The 25,703-nt window shown below is 45.5% G+C and overlaps 1 protein-coding gene across 1 annotated transcript in view; it reads left to right on the forward strand.

Annotated features, from left to right (window-relative positions):
- Nucleotides 1-248: 248 nt before the first annotated feature.
- LOC8040010 (histidine decarboxylase) overlaps nucleotides 249-25,703 on the forward strand; it is a 34,377-nt gene continuing 8,922 nt past the window's right edge. The window contains exons 1-13 of the mRNA XM_029974477.2: nucleotides 249-276; nucleotides 4,902-5,074; nucleotides 6,352-6,465; nucleotides 11,451-11,708; nucleotides 12,287-12,430; nucleotides 13,095-13,161; nucleotides 13,621-13,783; nucleotides 13,865-13,935; nucleotides 14,004-14,023; nucleotides 14,698-14,796; nucleotides 15,494-15,595; nucleotides 16,787-17,267; nucleotides 24,271-24,390. Coding sequence (XP_029830337.2) covers nucleotides 249-276; nucleotides 4,902-5,074; nucleotides 6,352-6,465; nucleotides 11,451-11,708; nucleotides 12,287-12,430; nucleotides 13,095-13,161; nucleotides 13,621-13,783; nucleotides 13,865-13,935; nucleotides 14,004-14,023; nucleotides 14,698-14,796; nucleotides 15,494-15,595; nucleotides 16,787-17,267; nucleotides 24,271-24,390 — 1,840 coding nt within the window. The remainder of the gene's footprint in view (nucleotides 277-4,901; nucleotides 5,075-6,351; nucleotides 6,466-11,450; nucleotides 11,709-12,286; nucleotides 12,431-13,094; nucleotides 13,162-13,620; nucleotides 13,784-13,864; nucleotides 13,936-14,003; nucleotides 14,024-14,697; nucleotides 14,797-15,493; nucleotides 15,596-16,786; nucleotides 17,268-24,270; nucleotides 24,391-25,703) is intronic.

Below are 25,703 nucleotides of genomic sequence, written 5' to 3' on the forward strand. Positions count from 1 at the left end.
CGGGTATAGACCTTTCCGATAATCGCCTTCTGTGGGTGCCATCTTTGCCTAGAGGGCTGTGTCATGTGTTCTGAGCGCGCGCAGCCACTAGCCCTCTTTCACAACTTATAAGACGCCGCGCATCCGCCCTCAGTTACTCAGCATATTTTTGCTAGGGTGATAAGCGCTGGAAAGCTCCATACGATTCTCGCATCTAAAAACAAGATTAATAAAATTGACATCTCAATTTTTTTTTTTTTTTCAGACACATGGATTTTAAGGAGTACAGGCGACGAGGTGAGTGGCTATTTCTTGGCCATCCATAACCTACATACAGAGACAAAACTTCGTTGAACGCTTAATAGCTCGTCATTCAAGGTGACCAAAGAGCGAACCCTGCTCTCAGTCGTGACAGACGTTATGCGGAGCGCAAGTTCGTCTGCTTCTTGCACAGGGGTTGCGATATTGTCAAAACGCCGAGCTCTTATTGGTTGATTAAAAACAAAAGTGGGTAGACCTTGAGGCATCTAGCATAAAAAAAGTGGGTAGACCTTAAGGCATCTAGCATTGAAGTCTATCCACTATCCTTCCCATCAAAGCCAATCAAAACTCGGCGTCTTTCTTGTCGGCATTAGCCGGTAAGAACGCAAAAGAGCCAATCACGAAGCAAGACTCGTGAACGTATATAAGCCACGCCCCGCGTTTTCTGAGCTGTCCGTGACGATCTTCGTTACACTTGAGCGTCACCAATTGACCTCGACAGAATTCGCGACTTCAGCAAAACGGACGGACACCTAGCGGGAAAACACTGTACTGGACGGTACAGGTCCTTTCGCGATTCGTCTCCTGTGGCTTCCGCGATAGGCGCCGAAGTAAAGCGAGGGAAGCTTCGTTGGTTCTGCCCAAAGCGGCGACAACGACAGCAACGACGAAGGCCGCGGGAAAACCCACGACTCATAATGGTCTAAGGCAGTGGTCTCGAACTCATTTGAGCATGGGGGCCAAATAGCTCACACTGGAAAGGCCGAGGGCCAGCGTTAGACGGGGGGAGGTGGGGAGGGGGGGGGGGGGGGTTACAAGATTTAAAGGTTTAGAAGAGAAGAGACTTCGTGATCTATGCTTTTTGTAAACTCAGTCTTGCTAGTGACATCTTTAGACAAGGTGTTGAACTGGCGAGTTGGTAAAAGTTTGACATGGTGGGTGTAACAGCTCCAAAAAGTGATGACGAGGTCCTCGATTTTGAAGCTGTTACACCCACCATGTCAGACATCTTTAGAATTGATTTGAATATATGACTACATTGGGCCCTGACCTGATGTGATAACTAGAATTAAAATGACACCGCCCCGCTTACGTGCTGGCACTTTTAATACAACAAAAGAGCAAGTACACTGTCGTTCCCGTTGCTCAATTCCCTCAGGAATTAACCAAGCTCAACATGTATCTAAAAAGAAAAATAATTTAATTTGACAGTTCTTGCTTTCCTGGCGATTTTTATTACAACACTCTGAACAAATGTTTGTTTTTTAATGGTGATATATCTTCTTTTTTTAATGCAAGAATTTCCTGTTTGTAGCCTTATATCTGACATCTGCTCCCCCAGATCGAGAGTTCGCGCAGCCGAGATGCATCCTTCAGCAAAGAGCTGTTGTAGAAGGATGCAACAACAGCTCTTTGTTGTTCCATCCTTCAACAACAAAGAGCTGTTGGTGAGCGCCGTATTGTTGTATATCACAAAAAGATGGGAAGCAAAAAATAAGGCAAAACAAAGAGCAATTGAACGCAGTTGATTAAAACTATGGAAGTACGTTAAAAGAGCAGAGCTACTTTTCGAGTGAAAATGAATCGGCGAGATGAGATCACTCTGGCGCAAGCTGTTTCTGGTGCTCGAGACATGCGAATCGGCACTCGTAGTCGGTTGCCTTCGGGCCGCGTCCCAGCGAGTCGCGGGCCGCATATTTGAGACCCTGGTCTAAGGAATTAGGCGCGCCCTGCACCTTCTCTGGTGTTATAGCGCGCACAGTTGTCCCCGTGACTCTTTCGTATCACTGTTTTGCCTACGTCGCTCGAAATGCAACCTCAGCAACCGCGAAAATCAGAAATTGTACGCTTATCAACATTCGTTAGCACGGTAAAAGGACAACTTTCATCGCTTCACACAGAACGCCCCTCTGATTATATTTTTATTTTTCTCAAGTTGCTCCTCCTTGTGCCGAGCAGATGCGGCGAATAACGTTCAGGGCCGAGTTGCTTTCCTTGATAGTTTGTCGAAGCCAGAGGTCTGCTCCACCGGTCTCATCTATTAGGAGCCCTAGGATCTTGACTGATGGCGCTGCGACGATCCTCTTCCCTGCCAGCACCAGGTTGAAGGCGCCGGAAATCTTGGCTTCGCGTAGCCGTTTCGGGGCAAGAACGACGAAACTGGTCTTCTCTGGTGACGCTTGTAGCCCGAAGCGACGAAAATGATTCTCTATCGTGTCAAAACCGGCTTGCAGCGTGTCTTCTTGGGATAGGCTCGATTCTCTCGTCCAGATTGATATATCATCTGCATATATCGTAAACCCAAGTTGTGGCACCTTGTCAAGTTCGTGTGGGAGTGCTGCCATGACTATGTTAAATAGCATAGGCGATAATACAGATCCTTGAGGTACCCCTACCCGGTTCGCCCTTGGTTCGCTTTGACTAGAGCCACATTGAACCGAGTACGTTCTTCCCGCAAGGGAAGCCCGTATAAAGATGAGCGGTCTCCCACCGAGGCCGAGTTGTTGTGCCTCGCGAATGACTGCGGCGTGGGAACCGAATCAAACGCCTTCATGATGTCCACCGTAACAATGGCACGCACGGCTTGGCGTGCGGTTGTTGTGATGACTCCCGCAGATATGAGCGTTAGGCTCTCCTGCGTGCTTAGGCTGGGCCGGAACCCAGTCTGCACGAAGTGGAAAGCCCCGGTCGTCTCAAGGAGCCATTCGATACGCCGCAGAACCATTCCCTCCATGACCTACACGTGCATGATGTGAGGGAGATGACTCTATAGTTTGCAAGGTCACCTTTGTCTTTCCCTGGTTTAGGAATGGGAATCACTGCAGAGTGTATATCGGCTCCACATCAAATATCGGCTCCACATCACGTGGCCGCTTGTTCTGGCTGCGAGTTGAGGGGGTGAACGCTGCTCGCTTTTCTTTATTTTTTTTTTCTGGGACGTCTATTGCGTGAGGTAAGAAACGAACGCGTGTTTCATGGGTCATTAAAGTCAGGGATCCGTTCTAAGCGGTATTTGCGCAAAGTAAAAAAATTGTTGCATCGCCCCTTCAAGTGCTCATCCAGAGAGCACGTACCAGTGCCGCCCTCACTGAGGACGTCCTGGCTCGTTGGAGAGTCTACACGGGCCAAAGGGAGGGCGTCTACCTGATACAGATGACACAGATGACCGAGGCAGTACGCCCTTTTCACACACCCGCTCTAATTGCTAATCAACGCAGTCAGCTTAAGCATCTAACCCTACGGTGACCTGTTCTACATGCTCTGCGGGCGTTTCCCTCACAGTCCGTCATCTTCTCTAAAAGTGTGCGGGGCACCAAGACGAGCGGATTCGTTTTCAGGACTCCAGTTTACATGCGACCAGGGCTCGATCAACCCGATGTGTGGTGCCCAAGGAAAACAGACGCTACTTTCCCTTTGGGGCTTTGCGCGCTATGCTGGCATGACCGAAGAATATTATTTTTTTTTCTTCTTTTAGTTAAGTTCTTTCTTAACTCTTCCGCTCCAGGCTGTAGAGCCACCCTTGTCTCAAGAACGTGTAACGACAAAAACAGACACAACAGCAAGAGCAACAGCAGCAGCAGCAGCAACAAGAAAAACAACAACACCACCAGCAGCAGCAACAACACCATCATCGTTATTATCATCATTAACAGCATCACCGTCACCATTCATCACCATCATCGTCGTTATCATCACCATATTAATCGTTGTCGTCATCATCATCATCATCATCATCATCTGCGTGCCGCCTGCTTTGTTGGTTACAGCGCGAAGATGTACAGAAAAAGTGCGGAGGCATCGTGTTCACTCAGAAACGCTGTCGCATTCAATAAATCTTCTGCTCATACAAGTTCTTCAGCTTAAGCGTTGCGAATAGGCATGCTACAATAACGACTATCACAGTAATGCAATCACACAAATTGTATGCAAACCTATTTGATACAAAATAGATTTAAAAGTTACTTTTGTGCCGCAATTTATTTTTCATGTTATGCATAAACAGTTTTCTGCACTTTACTAAAAGTAATCGATTACAATTACAATTAGACTCGGTTAATAAGTATTCAATTAAATTACTCGAAGTCGAGGACTTGAGAAGTATTGTAATTGAGAATTACTTGGAAAAGTGACCGTTACTTTTCAGATTACTTCAGATTTTCAGAAGGACAGATTTCTCTGCCGGTTTGAAAGTGGGACTTCCGTACTGTTCCTTATTTGATTAGAATCTCCAAATTACCAAACTACTCATCTTCTCAATGTACAATTTTTGGTTGACCCTACTCTCGGAGACTTGGATCGTGGACTCTGTAGAAGGAAAAGCTGTAGAAACAAAGGGGGCTATTAGGAAAGGGGGGGGGGGGGAGAGTGAGAGAGAGAGAGACAATATGCTAACGGCTATACAAGTAATTTTAGTACTCCCAAAAAGTAGTCAAATTATTTTTGTGATTGCTTTCTAATAAAAGTAATCAAATTATTACAAAATTACTACTAAAATCAATCGATTACAAGCAGTATGATTACTTGTAATGAGCATCGTACAAGTATGTGCGTAAATAAAGGCTCAAGAAAATAAGTGGCGGGTTCGCGAAGCCTAGCTGTCTTCGAATTCGAAACGCCATTCCGCCGTTTGCACGTAGAATCTGAACGAAAGTTCGTTTCAGGCAAAGAGATGGTGGACTACATCGCGGACTACCTGGAGACCATCCGCGAGCGGAGGGTGTTCCCCGATGTCAAGCCGGGCTACATGCAGGAGCTGTTGCCGGCCAAGCCACCCATGCACGCAGAACCTTGGGACGACGTGTTCAAGGACATCGAGGGCGTCATTATGCCCGGGGTACAGTGCGATTGAATGGTTTCACGCACAGCTCACTCTTTAGTGCAGTTGCGAGTATGGACTGGTTTACATACTTGCGACGGCTTACGACTGAATGCCTTAAAACCTCCTGGGATCTCTTACTACGAGAGACTGGCACCATCTAATGGCTAGCGGTGGAACACTTAATATTTCCCTACGTCTTTTTTTTTCCGCATCATTTTTAAACCCTTACGACAGTCATATAAACGACCATTTTCTATGGGTAGCACGTGCCTTTGATCTCGCACATAATAAAGAAAAACCTTCGCTCTAGTGACTTCCGTTCCAAGGTCACCTCATAATGGTGCCAGCGTGCGAATCTGTTGTCTCGTCGTAAGATATCTTAGAAACTCGGCCCTAAGCTCAACGCAAGTGTGTGAACGGGCCTTATCGAGTAGTGCTTTAAGCTGCACTACACCACTACAGAAACAGAGACGGGATCAAAGGAGCGTGTGGGTCGAAGGCCCCGGCCACCTCCATGTGTTCGTCTTTCGTTCGGGTATTCGGCTGAACTATAAGAAATTAGACACGCAGATCCGTGTTTTAATATCATATTCCTGTATTTAAGTCTAAAGTCCTAAATGCTTGTGCACGAAAAGCAGGTCCGGCTACAACTTTGCATTGTGGTGTAGTTGTGGTGTTTGTTTAGACGGCAGAAAGTTAGTCAGCCCCAGTGGGAGGGGAGGTTTGCGTCTGCGTTGGAGATAAGGAAGATGGCCAGTGGCGTTCCACTGCAGCCATGGGTCTTTAGCGTGCATCAAACGGTAGTGATACACGACCGCTCGCCGCTACCATGCTTATCCAGATCGAAATGGGCAGGGGTGGTCCTTGTAGCGCAGAATACGCGAACCCCGCAAATTATATTGAATCAGTGAGTGCGGAAACAAAGGCGGCTATCTGTACCGCCTGACATCTTTATTTTTGAAGAACTACGTCGTTGGATTCCATTAAAGTCTACCGCCGGTCGATTCCAATTATATACAGCTTGGGAAGTAGGTAACAGGTTATCGTGTTCTTAGTGTGGCTCGCGCTTTACCGTGCCGTAAACGAGCGACGTTCTATGGACAATTGCAAGCACGGTCCTTATGCCCGCCAGCACTTGCAACATGCGCGCTAACGTAGCTTTGGCAATCTTGCTATCGCACGGGCGTGCCCGCACGAGCAGAGATATGGCAGCGGCCAGTTGCCCAGCTTGCAATCGTCTATGATGACTAAAGAGCAAGCCTGAGTCTGGGTCGTGTAACTCTGGCTTGCAGGTGACCCACTGGCAGAGCCCCCACATGCACGCCTACTTCCCGGCCCTGAATTCCCCGGCGTCGCTGCTGGGAGATATGCTTGCCGACGGCATCGGTTGCCTGGGCTTCACTTGGGTAAGAAGTCACACGCCCAGCCAATGTGCCACGACAACGTAACTATCATAGCTGAAGCTAATTTTATCTTGCTTTTCTACACGGTTCGCTAACGAGTGCAGTGTGAGACAAAGTGAGTCTGAAGGCTCAATTGACATTTGATTGCATTTTTAAGCATAGCCCAAACGCTACCGTTAGTTTAGAGACGGTGTAGACGCTTTGTTTGAGATTCCAGCCAGGGTTGGGCATAAATGCTCTCAGAAGAACTTGGTCAATGCTTCAGCCTAGGCGAGTTGGTTAATCATGCTAATACTTCACAGCACACAACAGACAGCATACCATCAAAACAGATCAACACAAAGAAACCAAACACAAAACAGCGCTGCGTGAGTTTTGTTTCTTTGTATGGATCTGTTTTGATGGTGTGTTGTCTCTTGTGCGCTTTGAAGTATTAGCTCTCGAAAGTATTTGGAAATACAAATACTGGGATACATGGCAAAAGGCAAAAACAGCTAAAATACTGATACTGAAATACATTTATGAAAATGTATCTCGATACGTATCAGAAATACATTTGAAAATGCAAAAAGTATTTGTAAATACAAATACAGGAAAACATTTTGGTGGGGCGGAAATACAGACACTGAAATGCATTGTTATAAAAACATTATTTTGGATGTTTTGCTGGACCCCTTAGAGTATACGAAGAAAAAAAAAAGAAGCATGCTCTAGAATACGAGATTTCGCCTTTAAACCAGCAAGCGAGATCTCAGTGTATGTTAGAGCCTGAATTAAGCTCGAATGAAATTTACTGTAAAATTAAAACATTGCATTTTGAGTAGTAAAGAAAGCAAGCGATGTTTTTACCTTGGCTAGAGCGGATTTAATTACCGCATTTCTTATCTTTCTGAGACCAAATACCAGGGTCATTTAAATCAGTTTTGTGTCCTCTTAAAAAACCTATCGATGTCACTATGATTATGTCCAATCAAGACACCTCTTTCAGCAGTGATCTTATAACGTTACCGTGGAATGAAGTTCAAAGAACTCGTATCCTTTATTTGTTTATTGGGCGCGCCGACAGAGTCTGCAACTTTTGGAATCGACTGGGATAGTCAACCACCTTAAGCGTGGGAAAACATCTGTTAACTTTTCCACAATAAAGAAAGGAGTCATGTGTGGTCAGAGACACAAAACGTCCCCGACGAAACTAGGTTTTGACCCACTCTGCGGAGGTCAACAATTTTTTTTTTAATTTTAAGGAAATTTATCGGCCCTTATAGTATCGCGATAGCAAGAATACACCCGAAAATGAATTTCAATGCAGAAATACAAAATACAGTTGAAATATTGTATCGCGATACAGAAATATAAATATATAATGTATTTTTGAAATACTATCACTACACATTTGTATCGCGATGCTGCCCAGCCCTGGTTCCAGCGGGCATTCGCATTTTCATTAGCAATATCAGGCGCTTCAAGCGACTCAAAGCACCCTTTCTTTCCTGCCATCTTAAAAGGACCAATGAATTTTGTTATCACTAATCGAAGAGAAACCACCATTAGGCACGGTTGATGTGAAAGAGATGAAACATGTTTTTGGCCACCATTCCAAGCTTAACAACGTTGCCTGCAATAGATCACTTTTACGGTGGTTTTCCAACCGAACACCATATTTATTCATTTATTAATTTCAGTACTCTCAAGGCCCTGAGGCATTGCAGAGGGGAGTGGGACATGACAAACATGGAATGCAAACAGTATACAAACACTAAAAGCCCAGCACTAAAAATGTTTAAAAAAATGTGTAAACAAGTTTAGAAATTACAGAAGAAAGCAAACAAACAGACACATAAGTAAGCAGTCACCGCACATCTAAATAAGTCAAAGGACAAAATGGGTTTACCAATTGCGCGGAAATGTGGCTTCACTCTGAAGAGGTTCTGGAAATGAAAGAGTTATATCAGACTGAGGCAATGCAATGATGAATTCTGTTTTTAAATTGATGATCTACGCGCGGTGAGGTGAAAACATAATTTAACATTAGTTTGCAATTAGTGAAGCATTGGTATGATGCGTTTTATAAAAAAAGACAGAAACGATATGTTTTTCGGCGTAATGAAAGAGCAGGAAGTGATAAATTAGTTTTCATAGTTGAGACACTAGATGTGCGCTGATAGTTAGTGAATATAAAACGGGCACCGCGATTCTGTAGGGCTTCAATATCAGCCACGAGAGTTGAGAGACCCGGACCGCAGATTGCTGCGGCATAGTCTATCACGGAAAAAAAACAAAGGATTCCAGTGAATGACAAGGGTCGGAATACGATCATATCTGAAAAATTCGATATGCGCAAGGGCGCAAAAGCGAGCGAAACGTTAAACTCACTGTTAACAAAATATTATAGGAAGATCCATTGGTGGGTCCTTGGGGAATGCGCTAGCATGACCCTTGGAAAACGCCACAAAGGTCCTTCTTTGGGAAACGCTAACGCTGACTGACCCCTTCACTTTTTTGTTCTGGCTTTCTCTTGCTTCCTCTTTTTTTTTTTTTTTTTTGCTGTCTATTTTTGGCTTTGCTACGGGGTCAGCGTTAGAGTTTCACAAAAAGGGACCTGTGTGGCGTCTGTCTCCCAAGGGTCATGCTGACACATTCCCTAAGGATCCACCAATGGATCTTCCTTTAATTTTTTCCAGCTTGAGGGGTTTCCTTTTGGAAACCTCTTTTGGAAAGGTGTGTTGTAACGTATGCTGTGTATCTTGTTTAAAGGACACATTATATGTTGTGTTTTTTTTTTTTTTTAGTACACATAAAATATATTTTTAAACCTCCTTATTTGCGTTTCTTGCATGTGCGGCGTCAAAATCCCCGTTCACTGGCTTCAACGGCGGAGTCTCCTTGTGAACTCTCTAAACTGTGTGCTGCTGGAAAGCGCTGCATTGGAAACAGAGACCTTGTCAGGCTTCACGCCTTCAGCCCCTGTCTCCATTTCGGTTGATTCCGGAAAAATAAACATTGATTCAATTCAATTGAATTCAAGGTTCGAAACCAGCATCCGCGAGCACACTGGCTTCCACCCAGTGAAGCTGCCTCCCTTTCGCCTTTTGTCCCCCCCTTCACTACTCTTCTCCTCTCTACGCGGCAAGCTTGCCTTTCCCGTTGTTTTGTCCACAAACGGACGCCATCAGCTTTTGCCTGTCGTGTGAGTACGAATGCTTACGCATTATTAACAGCGAGTGTGCAGGCGGGCATGTAATAATTATGGCGATACAGGCGAGCTGGGAATAATGTAACACCTGAGACTTTGGTGCGGAAAAATTAATACACCTTGAAGTCAAAGAAAAAGGCAAAAGTAGGGGAACGTCTCAACCGTAGGAGACGTTCTCCTACCGCTGTCCTCTTCTTCGACTTCCAACGTTCTTAAGTTTTCCGCGCCACAGTCTCATGAGTTACATTATGATAAATTCTCACTGTCTCTGCGCACATCGCATTTCCGTGATCTAATCGTACTTCGAGTATTGTAATTCTCTGGAATCCTTCTCTCGTTCACCATGATTGGCTATTTCTTTCTATCTGGCAAAAAAGTAAACCTCACTGACTTGTTTTCTTTTTTTTTTTTTAAGTGTGCAGTGTACGGCATCATGAGGTGGTGCAGACTATGGTGCTAGCTGAAGGGGTTCATTGCCAGATAGGGTGCCTCCTGCACTCTAAGTTATGACCCCGGCTGTGAAGTATCTACAATAGTAAATGTGCCTTTCCTTTCCTACTTTTTTAATAACTTACGTATGTTGTGTTGATTGTCACGAATAAATGCAGTGTTTGTGAGAAAAGTTATGTTGTTGTTGTTTTTTTGTTGTTTTTTTTTTTCAAAAATACATGACCTGAAAACGATAACATCGGCCTCATTGTTTCGTACTGATTTGTCATGGTTGTGCCCCACTGTGTAACGCTTTCCTGGTGAAGTTACAGCACACAACTACTTCTTTCTTTTTTTCGACGAACCGATGTGGTTTCTGAAGTGTTTATTGTTCTTTCTTGGTTCAGTATATGCATGTCAACATTAAGTCATTATACGGGGCGTTTTTTTTTTTTTACGCTTTCCATGTTTGTTTCAAAAACTTTGTGAAAGCTACACTTATGCGGTTTGTGCAAGTGAGTTATACGGCCAGGGGAACATTGAATCGGAGGCTAATCGTAATGATCAGTCGGCTAATTAAGTAATGTTTGTGAATTAACTTTTTAGTTGATGAAAATAGAGATATGGTTACAATTAGAAACTTGCTGAGCGTTATCGAAAACCACTAAATCAGTAATTTTCAGAAAGACTGAGCGCGTGAGAAGCGTAGTAGTGCACTAAAGTTACTACTTGTGGAACAAGTACAAGGCAAGCGGTTGCGGTAATGCGCCCGCGCGTTTTTTTTCCTCTATTTTTAATGAGAGCCCTAGCATTGTACAGGCTCCACGTGATGTAACGTTAGCGCACTAGTGCGCTTCTCACGCGCTCCAAGTCTTTTTAGAAATAACTGATTTACGGGTTTCCGACGACGCTCAGCAAGTTTCTAATTGGAACTATATGACTATTTTCACTAATTAAAAGTTAATTAACAAATTTTACTTTATTAACCGAATGATCGTCACGATTAGCCCCACATAATATGTCCCTCTGGCAGCATAACTCACCTGCACAAACCGCATTAATGTAGCTTTCCCAGCGTTTTTTAACAAATCTGTAAATCTTTAAAAAAAAAAAAAATACCCTGTATATTAGGCTGCTGTACCCATGCTTCCCCCGCATTAATTCCTGCGACGCTGCTGGGTGACTCGAAGTAAACAAGTAAATAAAAGTACCGGGAATCTCCGGTTGGATTTGGTGCCATCCCGGCCTGTACGACGCTGCACCAGCCTCTATGCCGTACCCTGTATAGTGCGTAATCCCGCTCTTAAAGGCGGTCGAGCCTATCTTGACCACGGTCTGCTATCTTCGACGCGTCTTCGGTGCCCAGGCGTCGAGTCCCGCGTGCACTGAGCTGGAGACGATCGTGATGGACTGGCTGGGCCAGATGGTGGGACTACCCGACGACTTCCTGCACACCAAGTCGGCCAGCAAGGGTGGCGGGGTCATCCAGACGACGGCCAGCGAGTCGACCTTCGTGTCCCTGCTGGCGGCACGTTCCGAGGTTCTGCACTGCATGCGCAACGAGTACCCGGACATGGACGACGCCGACGTGAACGGAAGACTGGTAGCCTACTGCTCGGACCAGGTGGGCGTTCGCGAACGATGCTAAGGACTCCTTACACGTAGAGTCGCTGCCAGGTTTAAAAAACGCGGTTTACGTTTCTTGCAATCGTGACTGGTTCTTCAGCGTGCTTACTGACTAATGTGGCAATCTTATTGGCTGACGAGCGATAATGAGATGCTGAAAACTCGCCACTCTCTCCGGTTTTTTTTTTTTTGTTTTGTTTTTTTCTGTGTTGCGGGTGATTATAGGTAAACAAAAAAAAAACTAGAATGACATAAATACAGAATATCAGCTTTTGTATACTGGTGCAGGTCGCTGCGTATCTTTTATGGCGTGTCCATTGTCCACGAGATATGCTCTAAAAATCCTAACAAACTACCGCTTATTTTGTTCCCTGAGAGTTCGTTTTTGTTTCAAATGCCGCAGGTTCGTGTGATTTCTTTTTCTGTTTCGTTTTTTGCATAGTGTATCACTCTCTAATTTACCTTAAAGTCGGACATTGGTCACCATCATAAACCCTGAACCACGCACACTGTGTGCTATCAGTTTGCCGCGGCTGTCCGCAGTTTCCCGGCAAATTTCCCGATGGCCCTTTTCAGGCCCATTCGTCGGTGGAGAAGGCGGGTCTCATGGGGCTCGTTAAGATGCACTACGTCGAGTCGGACGACAACCTGAGCATGAGGGGACACCAACTCAAGGAAGCCATGGAGCGGGACCGCCAGGACGGACTGATCCCTTTTTACGTAAGACGTTGCCCAGCTGCTCTCCAGCCGGTTCCACTGTTTGAGAACTGAACCCGTCGCATTTACGGCCAAAACTTACTCGATGGAGGCAAGAGTAAAACTGACCTCCACTCGCCCCCACTCCGAGCGAATGGTGGCCGCTGAAAAAAACAAAATCCGCCTGATTCGGGCATTGATCTTGGAACACCTCTCCAGGATTACCCGGGCGCTCTAACAACTGAACTAAGGTGTCGGTGCATGGACGTCCGGAGGGACGCCCATACTTGGGATTCCGAAGTATTGACGACGAGATGTTTTGGTGGCGATGTTTTGGTCCCGCTTCTCGTACATCATTCAAAATAGTGTCTCTTCCTTGCATGACAGCCCTGCAACATTGGTCATACAAATCCTATCCTGAGACATGTGCCAATCATACGTTTATGTAAGGAACAAACATGCTTCTAAGATGCTTCAGGCATGTCCACAAATATTTCTGTTATCATGTCCAGTGAATACCGTACCTTTTGTACGATGAATGACAGTGTGACTTCGTTAAACTCAGTTGAGATCCTTAAACTTCCTTAGTTGAATCGATACACGGGAGTATGTATGTGTTTTGTTATTTTGCATTTAGCATCCTGTATACGCACTCACCAATTGTTTTCGTTGCGTGTACTTGTTGCAGGTCTGCGCGACACTTGGAACAACGGGGGCGTGTGCTTTCGACAACCTTCAAGAGATCGGAGAGATTTGTGAGTCATAGTTCGTAGCCATATACGCTTAGCTTAAAGAGTTCGTGAAGAGAACACGGGGTAAAACTTTCCTTTATTTCGGTTAAAGTTGTACGTTTTGCAAGTGCTGAGTATGAGAATATCATCGAACCGCATTTCGAATCAGTCTAAATTTAAAAGTAAGAGTATGAGGGGGTTTCGAGGCGGAGTAGAAAAGAGGGGAGGGTGGTCACTATCATTCAACGATAGTCTTACTGTGCTAGCAGTCATCGGTCGACGGTCTAAGTTTACCTCAAACGCCCTTGTTTTGGAGCTACTATGAAGGTTCTATACCACCGTCCAGTGGCGTCCGAAATTTCTCGGAAATTGAGGAAGGGGAGCAATTGCCTCACTACCCTCCTTCCTGCTCCTCATGTAAAGTAAAAAGAACGACGTATCTTAAGATGCACTCCTCTTTTGCCATAACTCCTAACCCACAAGGCGCCGAGGGTTCGGTGTGGTTGCACGTGGACGCTGCGTACGCCGGGGCGGCCTTCATCTGCCCGGAGTTCCGGCACTGGCTGCGAGGCATCGAGATGGCCGACTCGTTCGCCTTCAACCCGTCCAAGTGGCTCATGGTACACTTCGACTGCACGGCCATGTGGTCAGTCTCACTGTCATCTAAGCAGTGCTAAACGCTAGACTATTTTGCGCTCCAAGTGTGCCGACCAAGGCTTTGTTTCAGGGTCAAGAATAGTAGAGCGCTGCACCGTACCTTCAATGTGGAACCGCTGTATCTCCAACACGAAAACTCAGGTCAGACAGAACGTGCTGTCTCACGGTTTGAATGAAGCAAGAACTAACTACAAATTGTGTATTTGCAGGCCTCGCTGTTGACTACATGGTAAGTGAAGCGAGAGCCTATATATGGGCCATCTTATGTTACTTGCAATGCGTTAACATAGCGGCGCATTATATAGTTATATTAGTAACATATTGTCCTGAATTGTTAAGCTTAGTAACGTTTAATTTATTTAGCGGGTGAAATATTAACTTCCTTCGCTGTACAACAAATGCCCTCCTGATATCCAGCTCTTTAACCGCGTCCGAGGATCCCGGCTTCCCTCAACCATACGTTGCCAAAGGAACTAACGAGACATTTGTGGCAATTCCGCGATTGATCGGTCGTCGGACCACTTGGACAACCAAACAATCTACTCCGAATTGGAGTAAACAAGAAGTAGGAAAGTGGCCCGGTCGTCGGAACAGTCATTGGTACAATAACTCAAAAATGCTCCAAAGATGGGCGATTGCTCATCTTTGAGACATTTCAATTTCTCTTCCCAATTAAAAAAAAAAAAGCCTTTTTTGTTTTAATTTTAGGTTGAGAACATGATCTGGTCTCTGATAATGCAAACATAAACTTGCATACGCCTCTCTCCAGCAACGTGCCGACTTGTGCAATTTACTTAGCGTCTATATGAGACTGTCCCTAAACTTACGTTAAGTTGTTTTTAATTTAGTTAAAAACTTTCTTGTATACCTTCATTTTTTTTAAATTTTCAACTGTCATTACAGCATTGGCAGATTTCCTTAAGCAAGAGGTTTCGCAGCTTGAAGCTGTGGTTCGTCATTCGCCTACATGGGGTAGAAGGACTCCAAAGCCACATACGCAAAGTGAGTTGTTTTTACGCTATATTATACGCATTTTGAGCGCTTGCGTTTGCAGAATTCAAAATTACTCCACAAAGCGTATGCCCAGCGCAGCGCTTACAAAGATGGTTTAGCGCGCTATAATAAACACTTTTGTTTTGCCTAGATTGGACTGGTACTTAAAGCTCTCTTTGGAGTTTTACTGACAAACGCAATAATATAAAAGTTTGGAACTTACTCGTAAACATTTAGTCTATGCTGTTGTAGGATAAGAAAAGCAGGACAAGCTACTCCCGCGAAGCCTTCCACTATTTCCGCTTTAGGGGAGCGAGCGCTGGACAGAAGGAGAGACAAAGCGAGGAGGGACTCGGCCTTCTTTCCGGGGTTCGTTCTGCTAAAGCGGGTAGAGTGAAGGGCTTCGCGAGAGGACCTCGTCGTGCTTTTTTTCTTTCTTTCTTTTTTTTAACCTGCAATAAGGTATAATCTGTCGACACGTGTGATCGGTTCTATACCTATCGCGCCTTCCTTTAAGGGAGGTAAAAACGAAAGTACTAAAATACTGTGAAAGTCATGAAATCGACGAAATACGGGAGTTAACGCGGAACGGCGTAGCAGTCCTAATTGAGTTGTCGAAATTAGGAAAACCAAGACAGGAGGTCCATTAACGAGAGTAAAACGCATAAGGCGTGTTAAGCGTGCTAATTTTCATTTTGTTTTGCAGAGCGTCGAACTGGCTCAACTCTTCGAGAGTCTGGTTCGCGCGGACAAGCGGTTCGAGATTCCCGCGCCACGCTACCTGGGTCTCGTCGTATTTCGGCTCAAAGTGAGTCTGCACGGACGCCCGTTTCTGTCGGGTTGGCGGTATTGGTCGTTGGGTGGTCCATATCTAATAGACCGATCTCACCAGGCAGTTTCGTTGCACCACCGCTGCCGGCATGCCTCCTGGGAACTGTGGTCTTTCTACACGCGCAACAACTCCGCTCTGGGTCTGCGCGAACAGAACACATCTGCCTTCTGTAAACTGACGGCGTCACGCATTCGTGGAACGCATAGTAAAATCACTCTCTTGGGTGTTGCGGAGATCAGATGAGTGACACAACTCAATATTTACAAGGAAACTGCCTGACACTGCCAGCACAAACACGACTTCGGCGAAGAAAGAGAAACTGAGAAACCCGTCAATGACTTTTTCGCACTAACGGTGTCGCGATCTGTACATATGTCTCGCGCTTTAAACATATATGGTTTGAGCAATAATGTAGACCTGTTCGAACCAAATAGCCCAGTGTTATTCCTAAGTGTCATAGTAAAAAAAAAATGAAAGAGAGAGAGAGAAACTGGAATTATGTGGTCCGCTGGTAAACCGTTGCGAATCACGTGGCATAACTCGATTCCAACTACAATTCGCACTTTTTTTAGACAGTGTAAAAAATTTCAAATTAGGTTAAAGGCGCCATAGGTTTGACACTTCAAATTTTATTTAGCGAGCAATAATTTTATCTATGTGTTTCATAAATGCTTAATAAAACGCATTACCTGCCTCCGTAATTACCTGCATCGATTAACCCCTGCCTCTATAACTCGACTGGCCCACGAACGTCAGATTAACTCGACGCAGAGCATGGCTTAACTCGCACGTAACTTATCACGTTCAGTCCCAAGTCTGAATGGCTTCTAAACGGTCGCGCCGATCAACCCTGGTGGATATAATAATCGCGCGAGAGACGGTACAGTCTTTTGCAAAGTACGGTCGGTGACAGGTTAAGAACCCAGTAGATGCTCCGCCTCGAGCGCGACCTTTCTGCCTTTGATAACACTTCGTCCCACGCGCACCCAAACTCAGGCGGATCACAAAATGTCCAATCACGGGGCTATGGACGCATGCGCGTCGTCTGATATTCCTCGAAAGAAAGCCACTGCGCATGCCAAGAAGGCGATTCACAGCTCAGTAGAAAAATATGGGAGCGCACTGAAGGCAGCTCTTGGACCGGTCTATAGGGAGTTGCATGTGCAGGGACCTAACGCCGGGACCGAGAAACTGCTGAAGAAACTGAACGCCAGCGGGAAGCTGCACTGCGTGCCGTCGGCCCTGAAAGGAAAGTACGTCATCCGGTTCACGGTGACGTCGCAGCAGACCACGGAAGACGACATTCGACGGGACTGGAACGTTATCCAGGCGCTCGCGAAGGACATCGTTCCGCACAGGATCACGTTGGCCGAAGTGAAGCGCCAGGAGCCCGAGTTTGGCACGAGCCTGCTGTTGTCCAACAGCCCTCTGACGCCAAAGGTGATGAACGGCAGCTATGTGGCCTTCTTCGACGGCACCAACGTCTGGAAGGACTTGGTGAGCCGGTACAGCGACCACTTCACCCTGGGCTCGAGGGACAGTCCCGCGCTGCGCCGGAGGGTCAGGGGGCTTATGGTGAGCCAGAAGCAGTACAGCCTCGACTCCAGGATGGACCTCATGAACAGCCTGGTGGCAGCCTCGGTCGTCGGTAAGTATCCCCCTGCGTCGGCAGGTGCACTTGCGTGACACCGTTACGCCCACAATGCTCGCACGTCATCTATACGAAAGTCCGGAGACACTGCCTGTGGTGCATTCGCAAATAATTCTCTCATTACGTCTACAGCGAACGCCGTGTCGTTTGTATGACGTGCGAGCAGTGTGATGGCGGCTCCGGGACAAACACAACACCGGTGCCCTGCCATTTTTTTCCCAGATAGGAATTGGACGGGCTCCAAATTTTAACGCTTATGATAGTGCCCCAAGTCGGCACTTTCCTCTAGTCTACTATTTTTAATAATAGCCTTTAAATGTTTACGGCAAAAAAGTACAGCAAAAGGTGATTGCTTGTTTTTGCTAGCTCTGTCGCCGCTTAGTACTTGAGTGGATGTCTTCGTAAACGTGGAAACAATATAATTGACTGTGACAGTGTCCCCGTAGTTCACTTTTACCCTATGGCCTCACAATGACGGCTCATTTACTGGTGTCAACCTTAGAACCTTCGTTACATCATGTGATTACTCAAATGCAGATAGGTCAAATCCCAAACATTTCGCGTTCTGCCAAAATCCTGTCGCATACGTACTGGTAGCTGAATCAGTAGGTTGTCACATAGTAGAGCCGCCAACTTCTAATATATAGATTTGCGACTAAATGAACAACTCTGCCTCGAAATAGCGGTGAGTGTGCGGGCGAGCTGGTGGTAATGTATCATAATGTAACACCCGAGACTGCGGTGAGGAAAAAATAAAACTTACAAGTCCAAGAAAAAGACTACAGTAAGAACGTTTAAAAAGTTTCAGACGTTCCTCTACTGTTGTCTTCTCTTTCCTCTTGAAAGTTTCTTCATTTTTTTACGCATCATAGTCTCAGGTGTTACATTATGATTAACTTTGCCCCTTTCTGTAGCAGGACCGCATGCGCGTTTGGCCTCCGTAGGACCGCCCGTCGAGTGCCACGTGACACCCGAAATCGGGCCAGGTCGAGAATGTTCACTGTCCCCGATGCCTAACCCCCGGAACGAAGAGGGCACGACAATTCAAGCTCCACTCCGATTTGAACGCGTCTTTGATTGAAATCTGGAATAATCTGGATTAACCGCGAACACCCGATTCAGTATACGACCGCATCAATGGCATCAAATTGTCACGAGAAGAACGAAACCGAAGCTCACATATCTAGGCTCGCCGCTATACTGACGAGGCAAATTCCTGCAGTTTTGGGCACCTTCTCCCGTTAGAGTAACTGCCTCGGTGGTTCTGAGGCAAAGCGCTAGCCTAGTATCCTCAAGCGGTGTGTTCCAGGGGTTTCCCCAGGAATTGAAAGTAGGGATGGGGGGGATGGGGGGGGGGGGGGGGGGCGGGGGTCATTGAGAATAGAGGAATCGTTGCGAATTAAGGGTGTGCCTTCAGAAAAACAAGGGAGGTGTACATTCCCCCTAGGGTGGTGTGTAGGGAAATCACTAGTGTGTTCGAATCCCGACCGAGGTGCCCGCACTTTGGCGGAGGGTGATTACGGAAAAGGCGCTGACCCCAACTGCAACGAAGAACCGGAGAGCTGAAAGCGACACGGCGACGATCGGCACATCCCTAGCTTTGGACGTTGATGCGCAGTCACACGGGCGGTTGACGGCGAAGCTAAAAATTGAATTCGATCTAAAACGTGCAATGTGCGCAGGGACGGTGAACAAGTCCGAAGTCAACGCTCCCTGTCTTTGTGCGTATCTAATTTTTCGAGTCTTCTGGTACTTTGAGCCTCGCCGTTCGCTACGATGCTTTCTTCGCTCGCGGCGATTCGATGCCTGCATTTTCTACATGGAAGACCGAACACACAGGCGTGGTTTCTTGCATAGTTCGCTTTGCTTTGCGGTGGGAATGCGCATTTTTCAGCTGGCTATGTTGTCCCTGCGCGTGTTATACCCGTGCCGCACGGGCAACTCGAATGTCATTTACAACGAATGACATTCGTGTGATCGACGAATCGGCTCGCGATCTGTCGCGCGTGGAACGCCCCACGGTCGGAGTGTCGCGCGCTGATTGGCCGGTCGCTCAAATGTCATTCGTTAATGGCATTCGAATTGCCCGTGTGGCACGGATATTACTGTTCGTTGGTATTGGGACCGGACTAATAAATCTTTGAGCTTGGTTGTAAGTGTTTCTTCAGATATACACTGAAGAGGGTTGTCAACTTTGGCGACTGCCTGTGCACAGGAAGAACGTACACAAAGCGAAAGACCACTCTCACGTTGCAGCCGTCGTAGAGGACGCTCGGCCAATTCACCGCCCTCGTGTCAAATGTCTAAAGGATTTTGTGACTAAGGTATCCTTTAAAAAGAAAAGTGGAAAATGAAATGCTTATTTTTCTTTTTTGTGACTGACGCCATTTTTTTCACAAAGCCATATATCCGAGGGAAACGGAACATGTCAAGATTGTTTCTATATATTAAGGTTCAAAATAAACGAGAGTGGATATTGATTGCCCAGAAGATTAGGAAGAAATTAAAAATTGTCATGCTATTCAAATCTCGTACATAAAACTCCTGAATATACACGCCGGGTTTTGCTCACGTCAGATTGTGCAGATCACCGACGGTTGACTGCACACTTCTCGCCGCTAATATACGAAAGTTCGTGCACAAAATCAGTGTGAAAGAAAAAAGTAATGGCAGTTCTCTGACGGCAGTACATTATTTGACTCCTTCAATATAGCTGTGAATTAGTTTTTGCACTGTCTATACTTCGTTCATCCCTAAGCTGAGACTATGAGGAGCTACGTGCTCGCCGGACCAATCAGCCGCCTCTCTCTTATCACCTGACCTGACTGTCCGCGTGTGTCCATGGTCGGGAGCGTGATGACTTGGCGAAAGAGGTTGGTATGACTGGTCTGGTCCAACGAGGACGTACTTCCACTGCAGTCTCAGCTTAGGAATGAACGGAGAACAGAAGCAGGCAGACCACTGTCGCAGTTTCGATCATGTCGGAACACACTTACTGGTGATCTACTTTCAGGACACGAAATGGTACCTGCATGCGTTGACACATGTGTGCGGCTACTCTGGGTTGTCGCTGTAACGGCACACTTAGTTTATAGAACCCCGAGTTAGAGACTGTTTATCTCGGGCATATCCGCTTTTGGGATATCCACTTCGGAGGTGGTTTTGCTCTATGTAAAGCTTCTATGTCTTCAAATGTGCTTCGTTCAAACGTGTTTCGTCTTGTGTATTCGCCGGTGCAAACTTTTCACTTCAACGGCAGGGACAATGTTGATAAACGGCTATCACTGGGCTGACCTCGAAGCAACTGGTGTGGTCTTTCGAGTTTCTATATAGTCCGTTGGAATTCAAGAAGGTAGGGCGAGGGAAAGGAAGGCCGAAGAGGAGGAAGCAGGCTAAAAGCTAAAGACAGAAGGAGGTTTCCCCCTCTCTTCTCCAAGGTTCCATCTGCTTCCCCCTCCCCGTCATTCCTTTCCCTCGCCCTACCTTTTTCAGTTGCTACGGGCTATAGTTCGTTGGCTGCAGAAGTAATTGTCGACCTGATATGTGTCGCGTATAAGCTAGACGCCTAGGCAAAGCCGCGTATTAGAACTGTATTAGAACAGATCGTAAGGTGACTACGGGCCAAAGTGCGCTTACTCGCTGCTGGGAAACATTTCAAGTTAAAGAGGGTTTGCGGAGGGTTTTCATGGCGGGAAGTGGCTCTGTAAATACCTCTGCCTCAACCGAAAGGCTTTTGAGGTTAGGAATACACAACACCTACAATGAACTGAAAGAAGCCCATTTAAGGGCTCAAACTGCGAGATTAGCCATTTCCAAAACTGGCAGGAGTATTCTAACCAGGCTTGGCATTAACTATCAACCTACGAATAATGACGCTAAAGTAGACCTGCCTCGCGACTAATAGGGTAGCCCTACTAGTCAAATTACTTCCGAAAAACATGCACCCCATACAGCATGAGGGCAGACGACAAGCACGAGCCGAAGCCTTACACGCTAAATACGGACAGCGCAACGGAATAATTTATGTGGATGCAGCAGAATACAAACATACAAATGCATTTGCAATTGTGGCTATGAACGAGAACGGGTAACCACGTCGTCTCAGCAACCATCAAAACCAAATCTTCCGAAACGGCAGAAGAGGCAGCTATAGCCCTCGCCCTAGCTCACTCCCATGGCAGTACCATTCTTAGTGACTCTAAAATGGCTATCAATAATTTCGCAAAAGGGCGAATTACAAACACCTCCCTCAAACTCCTAAATGCCACCAAATTCTCACCTAATTACTCCGAACTGATATGGGTCCCAGCTTATTCGGGGAATCCGGGAAACGAGACAGCCCACTATAAAGCCCGAGGTTTCGTTGACCGGGCAGTGTTTGAGTCTGGCTTCCTGAATCCCACGAAGGACTCCATGATCACATATCATGATCTAACCAATCATTTTAAAATAGAGAAAAAAGTCTGACTAAAGAACAGGAGAATACGTGGCGTCGTCTCCAGACGCGATCGTTACGCACCCCTTCACTCTTCGCGCACATTTGTCCTGACCAATACAACCCAAACTGTAAACACTGTGGCCAACGAGCCAACTGCGACCGTATCCTATGGGATTGCAAAATAGAGCCACCCCCCGGGTGACCTATTTACAAATCCTTCTCTCGAGCGGTGGGAGACCGTGCTGGACAGCTCTGACCCCAGAACCCAAGTTCTGGCGACGGAGTGGGCTGACAAAGTCGTCGAGAATTGTACTCCCGACCAATAACGCGATCTCTTAGCACCAAGCTCTTTTCGACGAATAAACGTTTTACGATCAATCAGTCAGGTCGCTCGTTGCTCATCTACTTTATGCTCGTGTTTGAAAACGTTGCCAAAATAAAAATAGATGCGCAAGGTCGGTCAGGATTCTTGTTGTTTATCCAAAGGAGCAAATTTTTAACAAGATTGCGATTCAACTAAAGGACATACAACCAAATTATGGCATTTGTAGATTGTGCTTGCTAATAGTCTACTATTGTATATACAAAAATTCAAAGAATAAAAATAAAAATAGGGTGTTAGAGAAAAGTAATTTTAAACATGCAACTTTTGTTATTTTATACCGTTTACGCGACGATAGCGAGATAGCTAATTAACAGATCTGAATTATGTTATATCTATAATCACTGCAGCTTGTTTTGGGCTTTTCATAGACTTAAATATTATAATTTACTTTAAGTTGTAAGGGTGTTGTAAACGTGTTTCATATTTTTAATTCGTTATTAATATTCTGGACAATCAATATCCACCCTCGTTTAGTTTGAACCTTACTATATAGAAACAATCTTGCCATGTTACCTGGCCAAACTTGTTAATCACTGTTTTATAGCGTGTTTATAATTTTGTCTTATACCAATCTCTAAATTATAATGAATATCAAAAGTTCATCTACTTTATGTTATTTTTTACAACGTGACCAAAATATGGGATCGAAATCATAAAGACGCCCAATATCGGTAAGAACGGGTGTTGTTTATCCAAAGAAACACTAATTTCACAAGATTGCGGCTTAAATATAGATGATATACAACCAAAATACGACATTTTTAGATTACGCTTTTAATAGCCTGCTATTGTTTTGAAAAGAATTCAAAAACTAGAAATAAAAATGGGTTTTTGAAAAAAAAAATTAATTTTAAAGATGCAACTTTTGTTGTTTTATACACTGTTCACGCGACGATAGCAAGATGGCTAATAGGCAGATTTGAGTGATATTATTATATTTATAATCAGCTTGTTTTGAGCTTTCCATAGATCTAATATAGATTATTTACCTTAAGTATATGACGAAAAAGCGACATGGGAGGCCAGTTTCACATTTTGTTACAAATATTTTTAAAAAAATTGTATTTTGTCCAGAGTGTGTTTTTGGTAGATACTAAGTGCTAGAAAAAAGTTTAAAGGACGCAAAGAAGATATAACGGCTAGCAGAGGTTGTCAAACATACGACCCACGACGCAGGGAAAAACGAAAATTTCTACCGCAGCGCCTTCTAGGCTCCATAACTCGAGAACAAGAAATACGGGAAACTTGCGATTCGTGCCCTCCTTTCTTCTAAGAAAGCCACTAAAACATATATATTTTTCTTGCAAAAAATACAATTAGGCACTTTTAGCCTGCCCGATTTGAGATAAAATTCCCATGCATATTTAAAACAACCATAGAGAGGTCGGTATGTCTCACGAAAACTGGGTCTCGATGGCAAGTAAATTCAAATCAAAGATTTTCGAAACCATCCAGGCACTTTCGCCTGGAGTAGGAGAGGTCGCAGTGCCAAAATATTATTCGTCGTGGGTCACCGCTTATGCTTCGGGCGGCTATCTTGATATTGTCTGTTCGAAATTCCTTTGACACGAATCTCATTTAGAATTTCATCATTTTGACTAAACTGAACTGATCACGTACGTTTCCCAGAAATCTGAATATGTCCCTTTCTCTTTGCTATTCTATATTTTGTGATGAATGCACTCATTAAGTTGTTTTATAAATGTCGAATCTTGTTAGAGCTGTTCAAAGTTTGTTTAAAAAAAGTGTAATTCTCAAACTGCACAGTTGCTTGGCCCTTTACAACGTTATAAACCGCATTCCCTCAAAAGCCTTCACGAGTATGGGATGCCGTTATTACTTAAAAACTCAACTATAACAGAGGCTTTAAAGAACGCGTGACCCTACACGAGTGCACGCGTGCACTCTACACGGAAAACTCTCTCGCATGCGAGGCATGCGAGAGAGTTTTCCAAGGAAAACTTTATCGCAGATATGTACCTGTCACTCCAAGAGAATTAATTCTAAGACATAGAGTGAGAGCTGCCAGAAATCTGATATGTTAAGTAAAAAAAGGGGCGAGGGGTGGGGGGTGCCATTGCTACTCTTCGAGCAACAATCTGCCGTGTGGTTTTAGTTTGTAATTTTTATATTTTAGGATGTTGATTTTCCAGCGGCGTCCTTAATCGTCTTTGCAGCAGTTGTGGTTCCGCCGATGTTGGGTCAAGGAGTGCAGCCGACGGATTCCTGGGCGAAAACACAAACGTGGGACGACGATGTTATCGAGAACCATCTGGAAACGCTCGGACGTACAAAAGGTGGCCCTTTGTCTCAAATGTTGAGGCATAACAATCTTGTAACTCTAGTTTGTCATTTTGAATGCAGCTCTTTTGGAAAACAAGCTAACTCAATACGCACCAAATATTTATTGAGAAACATTATCTTAGAAACTGAGACACAGGGACCCACTGTGTGCCGTGATCTAAAATGAGTGAAGTTTATTTCGAAAGGTATGTTCTCCTATGGGCTACAGCCAGTCCTGCGTCCCTCTGATAAAAAAAAAAAAAACTGCGAGCGTTTGTTTGTTTAGTACAATATAAGACTCCCTCGCTATTAAAAAAAAAAGCCCTTAGTATTTACTATTTGAAAGCTAGTAACTGCGGGACAAATGCTACTCAGTCCTTTGCACGATGAAAGAAGAGGGAGGTGCCTGAACAAGGCCAGACAAGGTGGTAAAAGTTTGCGCGGGCTGCGCGCATCTCCCGGCGGGGCAATTTCGGGTTTAGGGGCATCGCGCGTCCTGCGGCCTTGTAAACGTGTGCGAAATAAGGACGGCTCCTCGAGCGGCTCTCATCGACCCTCTGAATCTCTCGCCTTGCCGCACCTCTTTAATGACGCATTCACACTGGAAGCGGATCCGCGTGCTCAAAGCGGTTGCGAACGCGGTGATATAAAGATCCAGTACAATTTGCACGAGCATTTGATGACATCAAATGCGCGTGCAATTCTACTGCTTCTTTATACAACCGCGTTGGCAACCGCTTTGCGAACGCGGATCCGCTTCCAGTGTGAATGCGCTATTACCAGCGGCCGGGAAGTCGCGTGCTCTGCGCCGCCATGGAGAGGGCTTCTCTGGGGGCGTCTCTTGGAACTACGCCGTGCGAGAGCCAATGGGAGCCTCGCTCCTTGATGACGCGCGCCAGCCAATGGGAGCCTATCCATCAGATTTCTGCTACAGACGACAGGCTTCGCTCTATTGGGACAGGGAAAGGTGCCGTTTGGCGCGGCTTTAAAGCTGATGACGCCGGTTCGCTCCATGAGACAGTTAACGCTTTTGCGTTAAAAAGAAATGCATTACGCCTTCTAGGGCGATCACGACTTTACCGATAGTACAAATCTCGCCACACGCCTTTTCTACGATTACAAAAGACTATTGTAATTTTAGCAACGATGTAGCAACGTAGAAATATGATTTCGTGGTGACATAGGCTTTCAGGAATGCCAACTCTAATCACTTCTTTCAGATGAGGAAAACGCGTCAAAGATCGAATCCTTCATACACGCCTTTAAATATGGCACGCACTAGTAATACCTTTAACTTGGGCACACAAGGGCTTTGTGGGGAGGAGGC

The sequence above is a fragment of the Ixodes scapularis genome, unplaced genomic scaffold, assembly GCF_016920785.2.
Source record: "Ixodes scapularis isolate PalLabHiFi unplaced genomic scaffold, ASM1692078v2 PGA_scaffold0__279_contigs__length_252992795, whole genome shotgun sequence".
Lineage (NCBI taxonomy): Eukaryota > Metazoa > Arthropoda > Arachnida > Ixodida > Ixodidae > Ixodes > Ixodes scapularis.